This window comes from Alternaria incomplexa, assembly GCF_024043165.1.
Source record: "Alternaria incomplexa strain BMP 0042 chromosome Unknown scaffold_7, whole genome shotgun sequence".
NCBI classification, from domain to species: domain Eukaryota; kingdom Fungi; phylum Ascomycota; class Dothideomycetes; order Pleosporales; family Pleosporaceae; genus Alternaria; species Alternaria incomplexa.
In genome coordinates, this window is record NW_026249856.1 from 293,301 (window position 1) to 310,171 (window position 16,871).

At 52.4% G+C, this 16,871-nt stretch overlaps 5 protein-coding genes across 5 annotated transcripts; 1 reads left to right on the forward strand and 4 right to left on the reverse strand.

Moving 5' to 3' along the window:
- Nucleotides 1-201: 201 nt before the first annotated feature.
- On the reverse strand, nt 202-1,291 carry J4E90_005284 (uncharacterized protein; the record flags this gene model as incomplete). The annotated part of the gene is made up of 4 exons (XM_051434838.1): nt 202-609; nt 664-1,016; nt 1,075-1,192; nt 1,244-1,291. The coding sequence occupies 4 exons, from the start codon at nt 1,289-1,291 to the stop codon at nt 202-204; spliced, it is 927 nt and encodes a 308-aa protein (XP_051290862.1).
- Nucleotides 1,292-1,767: 476 nt separating this feature from the next.
- On the reverse strand, nt 1,768-2,582 carry J4E90_005285 (uncharacterized protein; the record flags this gene model as incomplete). Its single annotated transcript, XM_051434839.1, has 2 exons — nt 1,768-2,144; nt 2,192-2,582. The coding sequence occupies 2 exons, from the start codon at nt 2,580-2,582 to the stop codon at nt 1,768-1,770; spliced, it is 768 nt and encodes a 255-aa protein (XP_051290863.1).
- Nucleotides 2,583-6,770: 4,188 nt separating this feature from the next.
- Nucleotides 6,771-7,901, reverse strand: J4E90_005286 (uncharacterized protein; the record flags this gene model as incomplete). Its single annotated transcript, XM_051434840.1, has 2 exons — nt 6,771-7,790; nt 7,839-7,901. 2 exons carry the CDS (start codon nt 7,899-7,901, stop codon nt 6,771-6,773), a joined length of 1,083 nt encoding a protein of 360 aa, XP_051290864.1.
- A 508-nt stretch (nt 7,902-8,409) lies between these two features.
- J4E90_005287 (uncharacterized protein) lies at nt 8,410-10,119 on the forward strand (the record flags this gene model as incomplete). Its single annotated transcript, XM_051434841.1, has 5 exons — nt 8,410-8,781; nt 8,879-8,980; nt 9,027-9,674; nt 9,727-9,868; nt 9,926-10,119. The coding sequence occupies 5 exons, from the start codon at nt 8,410-8,412 to the stop codon at nt 10,117-10,119; spliced, it is 1,458 nt and encodes a 485-aa protein (XP_051290865.1).
- A 4,406-nt stretch (nt 10,120-14,525) lies between these two features.
- On the reverse strand, nt 14,526-15,983 carry J4E90_005288 (uncharacterized protein; the record flags this gene model as incomplete). The annotated part of the gene is made up of 3 exons (XM_051434842.1): nt 14,526-14,562; nt 14,743-15,544; nt 15,848-15,983. 3 exons carry the CDS (start codon nt 15,981-15,983, stop codon nt 14,526-14,528), a joined length of 975 nt encoding a protein of 324 aa, XP_051290866.1.
- Between the last annotated feature and the right edge of the window lie 888 nt (nt 15,984-16,871).

Here is a 16,871-nt window from a genome sequence, read left to right on the forward strand (position 1 = left end):
CGATCATAGATGGATATCACATGCAAAGCCAGAGTCTCTTTCGCGCCGCAACACCTTGATTGATGCGGTCCGCCCTGCCTCGTGTAGCATCTGTCGGCTCTTGCCTTTGCGCTGGCCTTACGCCCTTTAGCGTAAATGCCAACGTGCATAGTCGCAACCTGGCCTTCTCTCGTTATACACAGCAACCCGCCCATTGTCTCATCACGTCCGCATGAAATCCGCAAACCTCGGCAGCGCTGCCATCTTCTCCTCGGGACTCGTTGTCTCGGCGAAAAAGATGAGGCGCTGGTTCTTGTCCTTTTTGCTCTTCTTCTCTTCTTTTGGCGCGGCTTCTTTGGTCACTTCGTTGATCAAATCGTCGACAGAGTTGGATATGTCGCCGTTCTGACCAGACGGGTATGCACCAGGTAGTGGAGCGCCGAAACCAGGTCGAGGAGGTAACGCGCCAGGTTGACCGGGTATACTGCCAGGCCGTGGAGGCATGCCACCGTTGGCGGGCGAGAAAGGTTGCGGGACGCCTTGAGGAGGGTATGCGGGCGCGCCGGGTGGGAAGGCCACGGGAGCGCCAGGGGGTGGTACGCCGTACGGTGTTTGCGCAACTGGTGGTGTCTGTAGATGTATTAGTCCCATATCCTGTCTCTGTCCAGAATCTCGAATACATACAGCAGTCTGTACTGGCTCCACAGGCGCGGGTAGAACGCCGTTCTTTCGATCTTCTCTGAACTGGGCCGCCCTCTTCTCAATCTCCTCCAGACTCTCGTTGATCTTCGGCCTCTTGTTCGGTGCAGCTTGGCCATTGACGTACGCTCCACGCATGGGATTACCGGTAATTCGTGCGCGCTCTTGCTCCTCGGCGAAATGTGCTTGTGTGACTTGCTGGTTGTGCTGGTCTATTATCTCGGCGGGGACACCTTCCATACCGAAGATCTCCAGCTCGAGACCTTGACGGCCGGGATTGGCATTTTCAACGTGAGTGAGCGTCTCCTTGTGGACCTGGTTCATATGCACGGAGAGACCTAAGAAGCTGTTAGTATTGCTTCTGCAGTGCGCGGAGTTGATTCAAGCGGTGCGTACCTCCGGCAGTATTTAACCGTCTTCCACAGCGGTCGCATTTGAAATGTTTGGCCTTTTGGTGAGAGATGAGAATCTTCAGGTCGTCGAAGTCGCGCTCGCAGTAGTAACACCATGGTCGCTGCAGACGTCAGTATGGGCGCTGTATGCGGTTTGGGTGCGCATATCGTACCTCGAGCTTCTGGTTCAAATCCGGATATCTTCTGCGTTTCTTCGTCATGTTTGCGATTGGTAAGAGGCAAGTGGGGAAGGCGTGGTCGCGCTCGCGGTCGGTCGAAGTGAAGCTCAGGGCTCGCGGTTCCTCGAGAGCTAGCCTAGCGCGGTGGTCCATGCGACGAACATCTCAACTTTTCTTTCCACTCACCCACTTTCACCTACAACATCACAATGACAGACATCGTCAGCCTCTAATGTGAGGACGAAACCATGTCGGAGTGTCATTCTAAATACCTCCCTCCATTATAGGACGCAACCCGCACACCAGCCACTTGAGTCTCCGACACTTTTACGAGTCCCTTTCGGGGGAGCATCCCACAGCTTTGCGTCTTGCTCAGCTGTGGTGTATGCGGCTGTACTTCAGTACGTGCATTCTTCGTCTGACGAAGTCCGTTGCAAGAACAAATAAAAAGGTCCTTCATAGTTCACACTTCCTCGCTCTTCGGAGAAATCCTACGAAGAGTGTGACTCCTTGGCTACCTACATATCTGCTTGCTCTACCAGAGCCATCAGGCTGAAGTTGGGGTTCTCGTCTTCGCTTGCCATCATACCGCGAATGACGCCAAGGCATTTCTCGGAGAGAACGTCTTCACCTGCTGTGAGCGTCCCGAGGTCTATCGGCCGCTTACGGTCGCCGTCAAGTTGGTATAGATGGCTGTCTTGGGCTGATTTGACAAAGGCGATGTAATGATAGTCCACCTCGTCTTCCGCGTTGAGGGGCGCTTCAGTATCTCCCATGCTTGCTACTCCAGCATATGTCCGTTCGAGCCCGTCGTTCTTTTCCAATGCCTTCGCCAGCTCCTCTGAATCAGGCGTCAGACTAGCATCAAGTAATTGGGCGATGATCGAGTCGCTGTCTGACCGGCATCAGTACGGTTGTTAATTAGGGACATGGCTATCACACCGATCCTCCGTCGCGCCTCGCCATTACAGACAGCATGCAGTATCGCATAAAGACCGCATGCATTATTGATGGTCTGCTTGAAGAAGATCACGTCACCAGCACCTCCAGAGGTTCGAAACTCCTCAAGCTTAGCGTCCTCGTCTTGAACTCGCTTTTCATAGTCGTCCGTCGTCGGAAACACCAGTATCAACGCAAAGGCGGGACGCGGAAGAAAGCCAAGCAGTTCTGGGTCGTCCAAAGAAAGCACATCCTCAAAGACTAATGAGGTGGATAAACCGAGCTTATGCGCAAGCTCGGTGAAGACGTCTGGATTTGACTCGAGAGGAATGAAGTGCTTGGTATATACCGGTCCGCAAGCTTGGTCTGCAGTGGTCATTGTTGGTAAAGACATGTTGTTGTGGTTTTCCTGCTGTCATGTCAGATGTGCTTGCCACTTCGGAGTTAAAGCTGAGCATCGCGCCTGCTTCGTTGGCTACGCTAACCAGGTTGGGTCAGTTCACAGTATAGCTTCAGTCGTACACGAACACGCATTCTAGGGGTACAACTACCTCATTGTATCACTGAAAACATTTTGATTTCTCTAGCTCAATCCAATACCATCTTCATCTTCAGTTTTACTCCTCTGGACCTCGTCATCTCACGGGCATGTTGAATGCCAATGATCCTCTCAATTCGCCAACTACTTAGTACACCCATAACATTGGTCCTTGTAGCAGTATTTGAATCCTTTACAGTATTGGTCGGTATTACATTCAATATAATTGTAGCCGCTGGGGTCATATGTAGCCCAGCACCAGTCTCCTCCTGGAGTGCACTACGAGGGTTGTTAGCATCGCACTAACAACAGTAAGATGCACGAGGTTCAGATGTACCTTGAACCAGCAAGAATGCTGGCTACATCCATAGTCCGTGTCTGCACAGGTCTTGACGCTGGAGTCTTCGAAGAGATCTTGCGTGATCGTGATGCTGATGTCTCGGGGGCGATGGCTATTAGAGATTCTGCCTGGGGCTTTCTCTTCGATCATGGATCGGTCTTCGATAATGGCTCGGGGTGCACATGCTGCGAGTTGGGCATACATGGCTGTGGCAACGAGTGCAAGGATGATCTTCATGTTGGTGATGGGTGGCTTGGGATGACTAATTGTACTGATCAAAGTCTTTGTGATGAGTACTGTACTGGCCTGCAGAGTGTTCATATACCACTGCTGAGAAGGTTTCCGGAAAAAACGTTGTCGTGGTGGTGGTATCTTGGAAAGCAGTACCATATCGATACTGCGTTGTCTCGAAACACCACAGTATACCAAGGCTTGAGTCTTCGAATTGGAATCACAGTAGAACGATTGACTACATACTCACTGGAACATCTGGGCCGGCTTCCTTTTACTTACGTAAAAGTGAACGTTGGAAACGCCCAATGCAATGAGACCAACAGACATATTCGCTGCCGTACTCGAGTCCACGATCTCATGGCTGCCGTTGTGCGTGGCAAAGCGGAAATATCAATGGATTGCCCGGGTGATGTCCGATCTGTTCAACCGTGGCTGTGTCGTACATGCATGAGCTTACCGCCCTTGTAAAGGGACGACCTGTGTCACCCGAACAACACCGACTGTTGATCGCCGAGCAAGAGCGACACAAATAGCTTCAGGTGACTGCAGTGGCTTCCTGACTGGGTTGTGGTAAATCATTAGTTTCCGTTGCTGGAGTTAGTGTGAACCTATTTCGAACACTCTACAATGTGCATTTAGGGATAAGATCGATATGGTGGATACGAAATAACAAGACACATTGCATTGATCATAGAACTTCTTAATTAAAACTGGTTGATGAGCCACTTGCCATCTTGTGAGCCAAAAAGAAGAACCAGCCAAACAGCAGGCAAGAGGCTCAGTCATAGATCAAGATTGTATAAGCTGCGCAGCTCATCACTTATCAGCGCAGCCGTCAGGGCACCCATTCAACGGGCACGCAACTGCAACCATGGGGCAATCAGCAGCAGTTTTACATAAGGCAGAGTTGCCATTAGAATCTCTTCCCCAGCACCAATCTCCAGCACACGTACACTAACACATGTATCAGCATCGCGACGATATAATTTCTCCCTTAGAGATGGGAAGATAAAACTGACTTTCCTCCAGCAATAGCCTTGTTCACAGCCAAAGTCTTCTGTGACACAATGTCCCGCCGATGAATCATGGAATGGGGAGTACGCGACATTAATCGTAACGCTGAGCTGTTGCTGTGGGCGGAGCGAGAGACGTTTGTCGGCGCCTGCCATGAAGTGTTGAGGCATACCACTACCAATGCGGGCGTGTAGTCCCACTAGAAGAAAGCTTATGATAGTGCTCTTCATGGTGAATGATATAGCAGTTCCAAGGTTGTGAGTGAGGGATGGAGATAAAGAAAGAAGATTTGGAGAGTGCGAGCAGGCAAGTTATACTGTTTCGCGTGCTACAAGGTATTCTGGTCTTACGTAGGCCAGTGGCTTCGTGGTTCTCGTGGTGCATGCGCCTCGTGGCATGAGGCGAGCTACGCATCCTCCTTGAGGTCGTGAGGTGTCATTGTAGGCGGAATTTGGGGTTTAGGGAGCAAGGAGTGAGAGAGGCACATGGGTGTATTGAGGGGGGGCAAGAGTGTGGGGAAGGTTGTGCTGGAGTTGGAGTAGATAGTGATTGATATTTACGGATACGATCGTGGATCCAAATGATATCTTGCTATGCCGTTGGTAGTGTAGACATCTCGGCTACCTTCGGGTGGGTGAGATGCGGAGCAGAACTGGTGGAAAGGTGTCAGTGCTTGGGAGACGCGAGGTAAGGAGTCGAAGATTGCGTAAGGGATTGGGTGTTCGATATCGAGGGTGAGTAGTTCGTCACAGCGGAATCTTGAAAGGTACGCCAAAGTGAGTACATGTGCATTGCACGAGACCGGAGCTATTGGGTGCAACTCTAGCTGCATATTGCAACGCGTCCAAGGCTTTCGATGTTAGAAGAGACTGCTTCTCATTGGCTCATTGAGCTCTACTCCCAGTCGTAGCTCATGGAATGCAATATGACACCAGAGTTGCAGGCGACTATTTGATGCCCGATCATGACTAGCTGGATATAGTGCTATAACACGCAACTCATTAGTCACTCGTTGTATGAGTCGTATCAAACAGTGACTGTACCTGACTATAAAAGATCCAAAGCAACAAACGTTGAGCACTTTTCCTTTAACAAATCTCTCAATAAGCTAAATCGGCAGCGAGAACTAAGTTCCCCGCCCACCATATTGCATCTTATATGTAGGGCCTCAAAGACTATGACCGTCACGTAGCCAGATCTGGACCGGGTATCCAACATGGCATCAAAATGTCCGGAGCCCCAAGATTCACACTTCAAAGCCCAGTCAAGCGATCGAAGAAAGGAAAGAAACCGGAAGCGTAGAGATCATAACACTTGCTCAAGACTGCCTATCCAACTATAAAGACGTTAGTCTACACTTTGACGCGGCGAATGAAGCAATAAAAGCGAATATATGTATCCAACCCACCAAAGAGGAAGGCGACAATCTATACCACTGGAAAAAGCAGTACGAGACCCTTCCGGATCTTCCACAAGTACCATCTTTGGGACCACCTTGATCTGGAAGACCCTGAGGCACGCTTTGGGTTTGCAGAAGCAGTTCAGCAAACCAGATCTCGAGTGGAGAACCTTGGAACAACCTAGTGAGGGTACTTCAAAGGGTCAAAGACACTTTGAGAAACATCCGAGATCTTAAGAGGACGTGCTCCAAGGGAGGATATGCGAGAGACAGGGTCATATACTGAAGCAGACGGTCGTAAAACGATGGCTGAGCCAGAGTTTCAGGAGAAAGTGGAGGTCCTTACTGAGTGCAACAAATTGTACTATTGACCGAAAGTATTGGAGCTGAAAGGTTTGCTGAAGATGGTGCGTCACTCGGTCAGGCAACCGAAGAACCCACGATGAACATCGAGAACACTACTATCGAGACTCTTGGTCGAAGTTGCGGCTGCGACTACCTTAGGGTCGAAAAAGAGTTCTAGGCCGTAAGCCACCACGTATACTTCCAAGGTTATCTTGGGTGGCATCACGCCACAGGTGGAACCTGATGAGGGAAATATTAGACCACAAGACGACCCACGCGGCCATGGAATGAAGGAGTTCCTGGAGAATAACGTGTCATATTGGTCCGTCTTCGAGCAATGCGGAAATCTCCGTAAGTGGGCAGTTTGGGACGGAGAACACAAGAAGGGTGACGCCTCTCTCGATTACCGAACTCGGAAGCCTATTCCAAAGCAAGACGACCTGCTCAAATATCAACCGCGAATAGAGAAACGCCAGAGGTATCCACGATAAGCTAGAGATCAGATGGGAGGCGTGTCGTAGTAATGGCTGTAATATATAAATTTCTATTCAAACGTCTCACAATTACCTCCTGGTATATGCTGGGGTATCAAAATGCTTCCAGTACGCCGTAGTGTCAATGCCGTAGCCCAACCCAAATCCCCATATTGTAACAAAAGCGCTGTCCAGTGCTGCAATTCTGTAAACCAACGCCATATATGCAAGACCGATTATTACTCGAAATTGAAAAAGGCGTCGTCGAATTGCGACTGTTCGGGGTTCTCGTACTCGTCCATGTTGAAGAGGTCCTCGAGGTTGTCGGTGGTCATGGTGTCCATCATCTCGTCGTTGGTAGTAGTGATCGGCTCTTCCTTCTTCTCCTCGACCGGCGGCTGTTCGGCGGGTTTGGGTTCCTCGGCCTTTGCAGGCTCAGGCTCGGGTTCCGCTGGCTTTGCGGCCGTCGCATTGTCGCTCGTATTTGCGGTCGCATCGGTATTCATGTCCAAGCCTGGCAGATCTGACATGGTGAAGTCAATGTCCATGGCCGAGGCTTGGTTCGCGTCGTCATCGCTGTCCTTGGCGAAGTCCTCGAGACCGCGTAGTAGCGAGGGTCCGTCGTTGCCGTCATCGAGGTTAAAGTCCATGTCGCCGGAGGTATCCATCATGTCATGGTGCGGATTGTCGCCCGATGTGTCCATCGCGTCGCCGAACATGGCATCGAAGTCGAACTCGGACTCTTGCGCGTTGCCGGTGGTGGGCGTGCCGTCGAAGAGGGGGTCTTTCGGAGGCTCAACGTCGGTCTCGATGGGCGGCGGCGGTGGTGCTTTCGCGTCTTTCGCGTCGTCTTCTTTCTTCGGGGGTTCTTCTGCCTCGGGCTCCTTTGCGCTCGCTGCCTCGGGCGCCTGTTCTGGTTGCGACACGGGTGGCTCGGGCGCTGCTGGTGTCGCAACCTTTTCCACCTTCACAGGCTCTTCCTCAACTGGAACCGGGACATTCTTCGCCTCCGCTGCCAGTCGCGCCTTCTCGACCTCGTGCTGCTTCGCTGCGGCCTCCTTCTTCTTTCGGTCCTGCTTCAGCAGCGCCATGTCGCGGCGCAGAACGGTCTGCGCCAGGCGGACCTCGTTCTCGAGCTCGTCGAGCGCATCGTGAAAGCGCTCAGTAGCAGACGGCACGACCTTTTGCAGCTGCTGCCTCATGCGCCCGGTGCCGCCGCCCGCCTGCTCCTCTTTGAGAAAGCGCCCAGAATGGAGGAACTGTGGATGTTAGCGCGATCGCAGAAGCAGACACGTGACCGGACATACCACAGCATTGAGCATGCTCTGGAGCATGTCCAGGTGCTGAGTAGAGTTTACGGCGGTGGCCATGATGGCATGCAGGTGCTAGGCAAAGGTACGGCCGTGTGTCAGTGATGAGTTCGGCGCGGGACTGAGAGAGGGTCCGCTAGCAGGCTGGGCTAGCGGCAGTACGGTACTACGTTCATAGCTCCCGCTCCTTCGGGTGCCTTGTGGCCTGCGGCGCTAATTCTTCGAACTCGCCCGCTCACCTCTCACACCTCTCCTTCTTCACCCCACAGTGGAGATTATAGCTTTGCCGTCACAGCTCGGCGCAGCGCTCGTCTCTCCTATCTCTCTTCCTCTTGTTTTCCCTTGCCTTTCCTAGTGCTGTCCGCTCTCTATTGGTAGCCCTAGTCGCGCTTTCCATACTGACTTTCCTTGCCGCCTACCCAGCTGCCACCACCCCGCCCGCCAGCCTCGACCTCCCCGTGGTCTCGTCGCCCTGACCGTCGCATCACCGCCGACGTCTTCGATACCCGCCGCCGCCAATTGCGCCTCTTGCGACTCGTTTCTTGTGCGCATCCCCGCGACAGCAGCCATGGCCGACCAGCAGAACCCCGGGGCACAGCTGCCTCCTCCCCCTTCCGCTGGCGCTCCCGGCTACGAGAACCAGGGCCAGCCGCAGCAGCACATGCCGCCGCCGCCGCTTGCACCCGTCATTATCCCCCAGAACAACAACCCCATCCCGACCGCCATCAGCTCGCCCATGTCGGGCAACCCCATGAGCCCGACCAGCGGCCAGCCTGGCTACGTCCCCCGTCGCGCCGCCCCCGAGCCCAACAAGCGGGCGCTATATGTTGGAGGACTGGACCCGCGGGTCACCGAGGACGTGTTGCGTCAGATCTTCGAGACGACTGGCCATGTCCAGAGCGTCAAGATTATTCCAGACAAGACTGCAAGTTCTCCTTCTGTAAGATAACACTCCGCACCTGCTGCATAACTCTTGACAGCTGGCCGGGCTTATCTTGCAAGTGTTGCAACATTCATGTGCCGCTGACCGCTAACAGTTCAACTCCAAGGGCTTCAACTACGGTTTCGTCGAGTATGATGACCCTGGCGCCGCCGAGCGTGGTATGGCCACCCTCAACGGCCGCCGCATCCACAACAACGTAAGCGCGCTCGACAACTACGTGCTGGCGGTTCTGACAGATACAGGAAATCCGTGTTAACTGGGCCTACCAATCTAACAACACAGCCAAGGAAGACACATCTAACCATTTCCACATCTTCGTCGGTGACCTTTCCAACGAAGTCAATGACGAGGTTCTCCTCCAAGCTTTCTCCACCTTTGGCCCCGTTTCCGAGGCTCGCGTTATGTGGGACATGAAGACGGGCAGGTCGCGTGGTTACGGATTCGTCGCGTTTAGGGATCGCGCCGATGCTGATCGCGCTCTCAGCTCTATGGACGGAGAGTGGCTTGGCTCTCGCGCTATCCGCTGCAACTGGGCCAACCAGAAAGGACAGCCTTCCATTTCCCAGCAGCAAGCCATGGCTTCCATGGGTATGACGCCGACTACTCCCTTCGGACACCACCATTTCCCCACCCATGGCGTGCAAAGCTACGACATGGTCGTTGCTCAGACTCCCCAGTGGCAGACAACGTGCTACGTCGGCAACCTCACTCCTTACACTTCTCAATCTGACCTTGTGCCGCTTTTCCAGAACTTTGGTTATGTCACCGAAACCCGCTTCCAGTCTGACCGCGGATTTGCCTTCATTAAGATGGACACTCATGAGAATGCGGCAATGGCCATTTGCCAGCTCAACGGCTACAACGTCAACGGCCGTCCTCTGAAGTGCAGCGTAGGTTGAGTCGTTCTCTTTTGTTATTTCTTAGCTCACATTTTTAATCTAGTGGGGCAAAGACCGTCCTCCGACTGGCCAGTTTGAGGGTTACTCGCCTGCGGGCGGGCCCAACTCAGCTTATCCTCAGACGCCAAGCGCGTACTTTCCTCAGTATGGTGGTGGGCCACAAGGTGGTCCCATGTCACCCTCAGGTGAGCGGCACCGGAGGAAGCTGCAGTATCGAAACAAGCAATCTAATGCGCGGGCAGGACCCAGCCCCGGCGGACAACCCTTCGCGCAGCAGCAGCAAGCCTTTGGCAACCCTGGCATGCCTTACCAGCAACAGATGCAGCAGCCAGGCAGCGCTGGCGGCTACGGCCGTGGCGCTCCCCAACAACCTCAATGGGGACAGTCTCCTCAGGCAGCCTTCAACCAGAATGGCTTTGGAGGATACCAGGGCTAAGCACCTCGTTTGTTAGATTTGTCTCTTCAGCGCTGTGCCCTCTATTGTCCCAACACGCCTGTTTGCTTACGGGGGCGCTGTTTTGGATAGCTCCGATTTCTGGTCATATTTCATCAGCTACTCGGTTTTATGTTCTTAGGGAGTCGTTATTAATTCCGTTGTCCAAAATGGTGCAAGCGTTGTTGTCCTATGGCATGGCTGGTACATTTCTTGTGGGATCTGGTTCACGGTCGTTTGGTTCAAAATGAATCTCCTATCTCGTGTTAGTTTTCTGTTGCTTCAGGCCTCGGCTCTGATTACCCCTTCACTATCTATTATGACGTTGAATCTTCTCCTTGATACCAGCGAATTCTCTTCTTGATACCAAAGCGAGTTCTTATGATACCAGAAGTGGATTTCTTGTGGCGCGCGCTGGTCGTCGCGGTATGACTTTGGATAGTATACTATACTGTGGACTAGATGGTAGTACTGATGGTGATGGAGACGTAATAGAATGGTACGAGGCACTGAAGCCACAAGCATACAAGACATATTCTCGCCAAAGTGAGGTCTGCACCAGTACGTCATAGAGCCGCCTAGAGGCAGTCAAATTCTGTACCTGCGTCAAGGTGCCTGGGATCCTGCAGGTTCCATCAAGCTTTCAGATACACCGCAGAAACACCGTTGTGATGACGGCACGTGACGTACTGTTCTAGCGCATCCGCATTGAGATGTCGTGTCGCGTTTTGTGGGCCCGTCCGCTAATTGATGCTAACATTCACACCCCACCGCGCCGGATGGCATGCACACACTCGACATCATCTCGGTAATCCTTTCTTTTGTCGGCGCTCTCTTTGTTTGCTGTATGCTTGCCACCCTCGGGGAGAGAGGTGCGTCGCTTAAACCGTACAATCCGAAACGGTCGCCGCTCTTTTGCATCCCACATCCCGCTCGGACGTATTCGCCTCCAACACGGTCCCTCACGCACCTTCCGCGTACGCGTTTCTCGACATCACACCTGCAGCCGCCGACCGCTTCGCCCACAACCACACCCCGCCACTACTTTTGCTACCTCTCCACTCGCCTGCACACGACGACCACCATGTTCAAGTCAGCGGTGCAGAACCACAATGCCATCGCGTCTACATCACCCCCGGACAACGCCTACAAGCAGGCTTCGCTCGGGAACGCCTTCAATCGCACCGGGCCAAAGACATCGTCGACGCGTCCTGTAGGAAACGAGATGAAAGCGGCCATTGGAGCAACTACACAAGGGACCAAGCGGACGTCGAATGGGCTGGTCAAGTCGCTGAACTCGCAAGAGGATAACTTTGACTACCCCTCACTCAACATTGCTGAGATTGACGAGAAGGAGAACGATCTGCCGGCTGCATTCCACACATCTTCGCGCAACAACCCCGGCGTCCTAGCCCAGGCTTTGTTTGATGAGGACGACTTCGATAGCGACATAGATCTCGATGTTGAAGACCCAGCGACAAAGGGCACTGTCACATATCCTACGTTACCTCGCGTTGGTTCGGGAGGCTCAGCCGATTCGGGGTACAACTCGAGAGCGCACACTGCGGATCTCAAGCCAGAGCAGCCTAGTAGCCAGCCAATACCGTGGTCTTCTTCGCCCCTATCGCACTACAAGACACCGCAGAAGCCCGAGCCGCCGAAGACAAAGCGTCGTACTCTACCGTGGACACAGGCCCAGAAGCAGCAATCGATACAGGAAGAGGAGGAGGAAGAGGAGATTGCGCCACCTAGGAAAAGAGTGGTCAAGGAGGCCGACAAGGCAGTGTCAACACCAGTGAAGGAGTCGAAATCACAATACCCTTGGAACACGACCCAGAGCGCGCTGAAGCAGCAGCAGAAGACTTTTAGGGAGACCAACAAAGCTCAAGCGAAGGCGAACCTTGGCACAGATGAGGACATGAAGGAGGCCATTAAGAAAAAGAAGAAGAACACCATCCACAAGATCTTCCTCAGTGAAGAACAACAGAATGTGCTGAACCTGGTGACGGAGTACAAGAAGAGTGTCTTCTTCACTGGATCTGCTGGTATGTGTAGTGGATTGTTTGTAAACGCCCATGCTGACAACGACAGGTACTGGTAAATCAGTCTTACTCCGTGAGATTATCGCTGCGCTACGACGGAAATACGCCCGCGAGCCAGATCGCGTGGCAGTGACAGCGTCAACAGGTCTAGCAGCATGCAACATCGGCGGTGTCACCCTACACAGTTTTGCAGGCATCGGCCTTGGCAAAGAGCCTGTAGAGGACTTGGTCAAGAAAATCAGACGGAACCAGAAAGCCAAGCAGCGGTGGATGCGTACCAAAGTACTGATCATGGATGAGGTGTCGATGGTGGACGGCGATTTATTCGACAAACTTGAGTCCATTGCGCGGACGATTCGCAACAACGGCAGGCCGTTTGGCGGTATTCAGCTTGTCATCACCGGCGACTTCTTCCAATTACCCCCAGTACCAGAATCTGGACGGCAAGCCAAATTCGCCTTCGATGCAGGCACCTGGACTACAAGCATCGAGCACACCATTGGTCTACACCACGTCTTCCGTCAAAAAGACCCAGTCTTTGCGAACATGCTCAACGAGATGCGAGAGGGCCGCCTGACTCAAGACTCAATCCAGAAATTTAAGCAATTGGAACGACCACTACCAAAGGGAGATGAGAGCGTCGAAGCCACAGAACTTTTTCCCACGCGCCAGGAGGTCGACCGGGCAAACACTACGCGTATGCAACAACTTCACGGCAATGTCTTCTTGTTTGAAGCTCGCGACGGAGGTACGATCACGAACAAGGAGCAGCGCGACAGACTACTACAGAGCTGCATGGTACCAGCGCAAATACACCTCAAGAAAGGCGCTCAGGTCATGTTGGTCAAGAACATGGACGACACACTAGTGAACGGTTCGCTGGGCAAGATTACGGGATTCATGACCGAGCAGATGTTCAACGTCTATAAGGAGGACGAGGAGGCCTTCCTCGAAGGTGGACCCTCCGAGGCCGCCATCAAGACTGAGATGATGAAGAGCTCGCTCGGTGTAAACAGCAACCAGGTATATCCTGTCGTCCGATTCGCCATTGCAGACGGCACCACGCGCGATCTGCTATGCAAGCGCGAAGACTGGAAGATCGAGCTGCCAAACGGCGAGGTACAAGCCTCGCGTTCCCAAATCCCACTCATCCTTGCATGGGCGCTCTCCATCCATAAGGCGCAAGGTCAGACGCTGGAGCGAGTGCGCGTCGATCTCGGTCGCGTTTTCGAAAAGGGCCAAGCATATGTCGCGCTCTCCCGTGCCACGAGCATGGCCGGTCTGCAGATTTTGCGATTCGATCCCAGGAAGGTTATTGCACACGAGAAGGTGCGAACATTCTACGCTGGTTTGAGTAGAGCGGAACAAGTCGAGGGCAAGGCGAAGAGCAAGACTATCCTCGGCAAGATGCAGGCTGCGAAGAAGAGGAGTGGTGATGACTAAGAAAGGTGGCTATGCGAGGTAGGATATGGTGTATATCGGGTTACGATACGATGGCGTAGGTGGTGTTATTACTTCTGGTGTATCAACGGCGTTTATCGAATCTCGATGCTTACATGGCTAGAAAGCATGGTTCTCGCGGTCTGTAGCGACCTAATCTTCTCTCACGCGGCGTCGTCTGGCTAGGGGCATAGAAAGATACCAAATCACATCATTGGACATGATCGAGATCAAGGATACGTGTATTTTCTTTCCTGGTTTCCACCTCAATGTTCTACTTAATCATCCTCAGTATCTAAACGCCCGCGATCTTCCCAGGCTCCCTTGGCTGCAACCCCAGCCGCCCCGCTATGTCACTCATCCTGTCACAGTTTGCAGTCTTGGTTCAAACAGCATTAAGGTGTTCGCGTTCCACCCCAAAAAGATTACCTTAAGCTGCAATGATCTACAGCACCGACGCCCTAGACAGATAAGTATGGATAGCCGAGGCGCTGACCCACACCGCCCACCTTCCGTCTCCACCACCAAAAAAATGGCAAAAAGAAGCCCAAAAACATACAACAGCGGGGATTCGCTAGTGGTCACCCACCTAACTACTAATCCGCCGGTATCATGCTTGTATATGGCTGAGCGGACGGGAAGCCTAATTTTCATGATCCTATGGTCGTATGTGCAAGATAAAGCGAGTCTGGGTATTATATACTCATCACAAACGAGCTCACCGTATGTTGGCGGCCATGTACACTACAGCTACTCAATGGACCATTGGCGACTGTCAAGTACTCCACGAGGGCAATGGTCTCTATCAACAAACGCTTAGCAGCTAGCTCTGAGTAGCTGTGCCTGATCAGAGTACACAGCAAGCAGTGTTACGGTGGAATGTTGATGCAGAGCAGGGCACCAAAACGCGGTCAAGTATATAATAATCTAAATGCGGGTGTATTTCCCAAACACCTTATATTCGCTGTAATGCGGCAGTAACAAGCAGATTCTAACCGAAGACAAATCAACAGCTCTTTCGACTTCTAGCTGTACCCTTGAGAGTTATACTCTGCTGTTGGAGAGAGGAGAAACACTTCTGCGGCTCCCGTCTGTATCCGAATCATCCAATGGAACATTCACGTAACTCGAATTTGCCACCGACGACGCAGCAGAATCCCCCCTTCTCTTTACACCTTTCCCAGCCATACTTCCCACAAAGCTGACTTCCTTCAGGTACTGCACAAAGGGCATCTTCTCGATACCTACATGTACAACACTGTCCTCACCGCCTACATAGCTGCCGTACCCGTACCTGCAGCCCAACTCTTCAAGATACTTCTCGCGCTCTTTGTTCGTCATGTAAGCTGTACCGCGTAGATCCTTGACAGCAGCGCTTGAAGCAAAGAGTGCAATAACCGCAGCGAGACTGGTAGGCATGCGCGCGAGATAGCGACCTGGACGGCGCAAGTAGACGATGAGAGAGACGACAATGTAGATGCTGAGGATACACTCCGAGATGATGAATAGGGGAGTGACAAATAGCAGGCGTTCTTCAGGTGTTATGACGATGCCAGAGACCTGTGGCGTTGTTGTGTTGTTTGCCGGCACGAAAAGAAGCTCCCTGTTCACACCGAGCCAAATGGCAAAGAGTCGTGAGTATGCTTGGTTCATTGGCGTCTCGACGTCTGCGAATGTGGGTAGTGGCATGTTTGGGTCCGTCAGCCGTAGCGATCCTCCAGCTCGATTCATGAAGTAGTGGATGAACTCGCTGGCGAAGGTGTCGTTATGCCACAAGGGCTGTAGAGTTCGAAAGATGAATAAGCTCGATTGTGACATGAGTTCGGCAGCGCCGTTCGAGAAGTATTTGTCAAGTGCTTGAGAGCTTTGATCCTGATCAGGTGCGAGATCTCTTGCTGGCTGTGTCAAAACGCCCGTTTTGTCGACGATTACGGTGGCATCACCGACTTAGATCTCTGGCTGGCACAACATGAGGAAAGTGTTGTTGCTGGCAGCATCCTCAAATCCCGGATAAGAAGTCACTGGATGCGCGTCCGGGTCTGTCAGGATTTGTCTTCGCCGAAAATCGCCCATACCAAGTGGTCCATCACAGTATTGATGCGTAGCCCGAATCCATCCAACTGCGACTGCAGACCTGCATATTGCCTTTTCTTCTCCGGTGGCGTCAAGGTCGGCCTGGAGAGATGTCGCTATTTCTGCTCCGACTTTGCCGTCACGACAGAGGGTTGCATTATACTGAGCATGCCAACGACTGGTTGATCCGTAGTTTGTGGCGAACAGATTGCCATCCGTACCATAGCATGTGGTTCGCCTTCCGCTTGTAGATGTTACTGTGACATTGAGAACTTGTTTCCAGTCGACAAATTTATCGGTCCATAGATGCATATGATAGTCTTGGTCGAATGTGAGAGGTTTGCATCTTGGTTCTGCAGCAAAATATTTGGTACGAGCTTGATAATAACTCTCTGTGGATAGACTGACTGTTTCGCGGTCTTTGAATGAAGCGTAGGTAGCTTTCTTATCTGTCCAGGCTGGTAAGGGAGTATGACGTGTCAAGTTAGACTCTGCCACCAAGAAATGGCTCTCCCCCGTGGACCCCTGGTAAGCACCTGACATCTCGGGCCTCCAGCTAGCTGAGGCCAAAAACGGATTTTCCATAATTGGTGGACCTGACGAGCCGTTGATGTGTATAAATCTTGCCTCGAAAGGTGGCGAAAATGATGCTGACTGGGGGAGTGACAGTGTTGCGCTGAAGAAAAGACCCGCGAATGCAGTTGCTAATAGGTTTGCTAATAGACTCATTGCACAGACTGCTGCTAATAGGTAATGACCAGCTCGAGCTGCTTTGAAGAGTGTAAGTTGGGGAGGGAGAGAACCATAACTGAGAGTTATGCTCCGGGACGCAGCTGCTCTCGGGCCACGCATTTGCTCTATAGGCTGTAAAACACAAAAGAGTCTGTTGATCATAATCCAAAGCGGTTCGATGAGAGTAGCAATAGCTGTGGGAAGATACTGGGTAACGATGTTCTGAACGATGCGATCATTCGACGGCAGCGATAGCCCTAGATGGTATCAGTAAGAACGATTGCATTCAATCAAGTCAGGGTCATTGTATGTTATGGATTGCGCGACACCACTTACCGTATGGCCGAGATCGAGTGAAGAGAACGGTAAGGGCTATCACTAAAGCCACAAAAAGGCTGATGAAAGGAACTCCAGTAACCAAACGGAATTCCATAGGTCTCATGGGCTTTGATAATCGTGGTTCGTTGG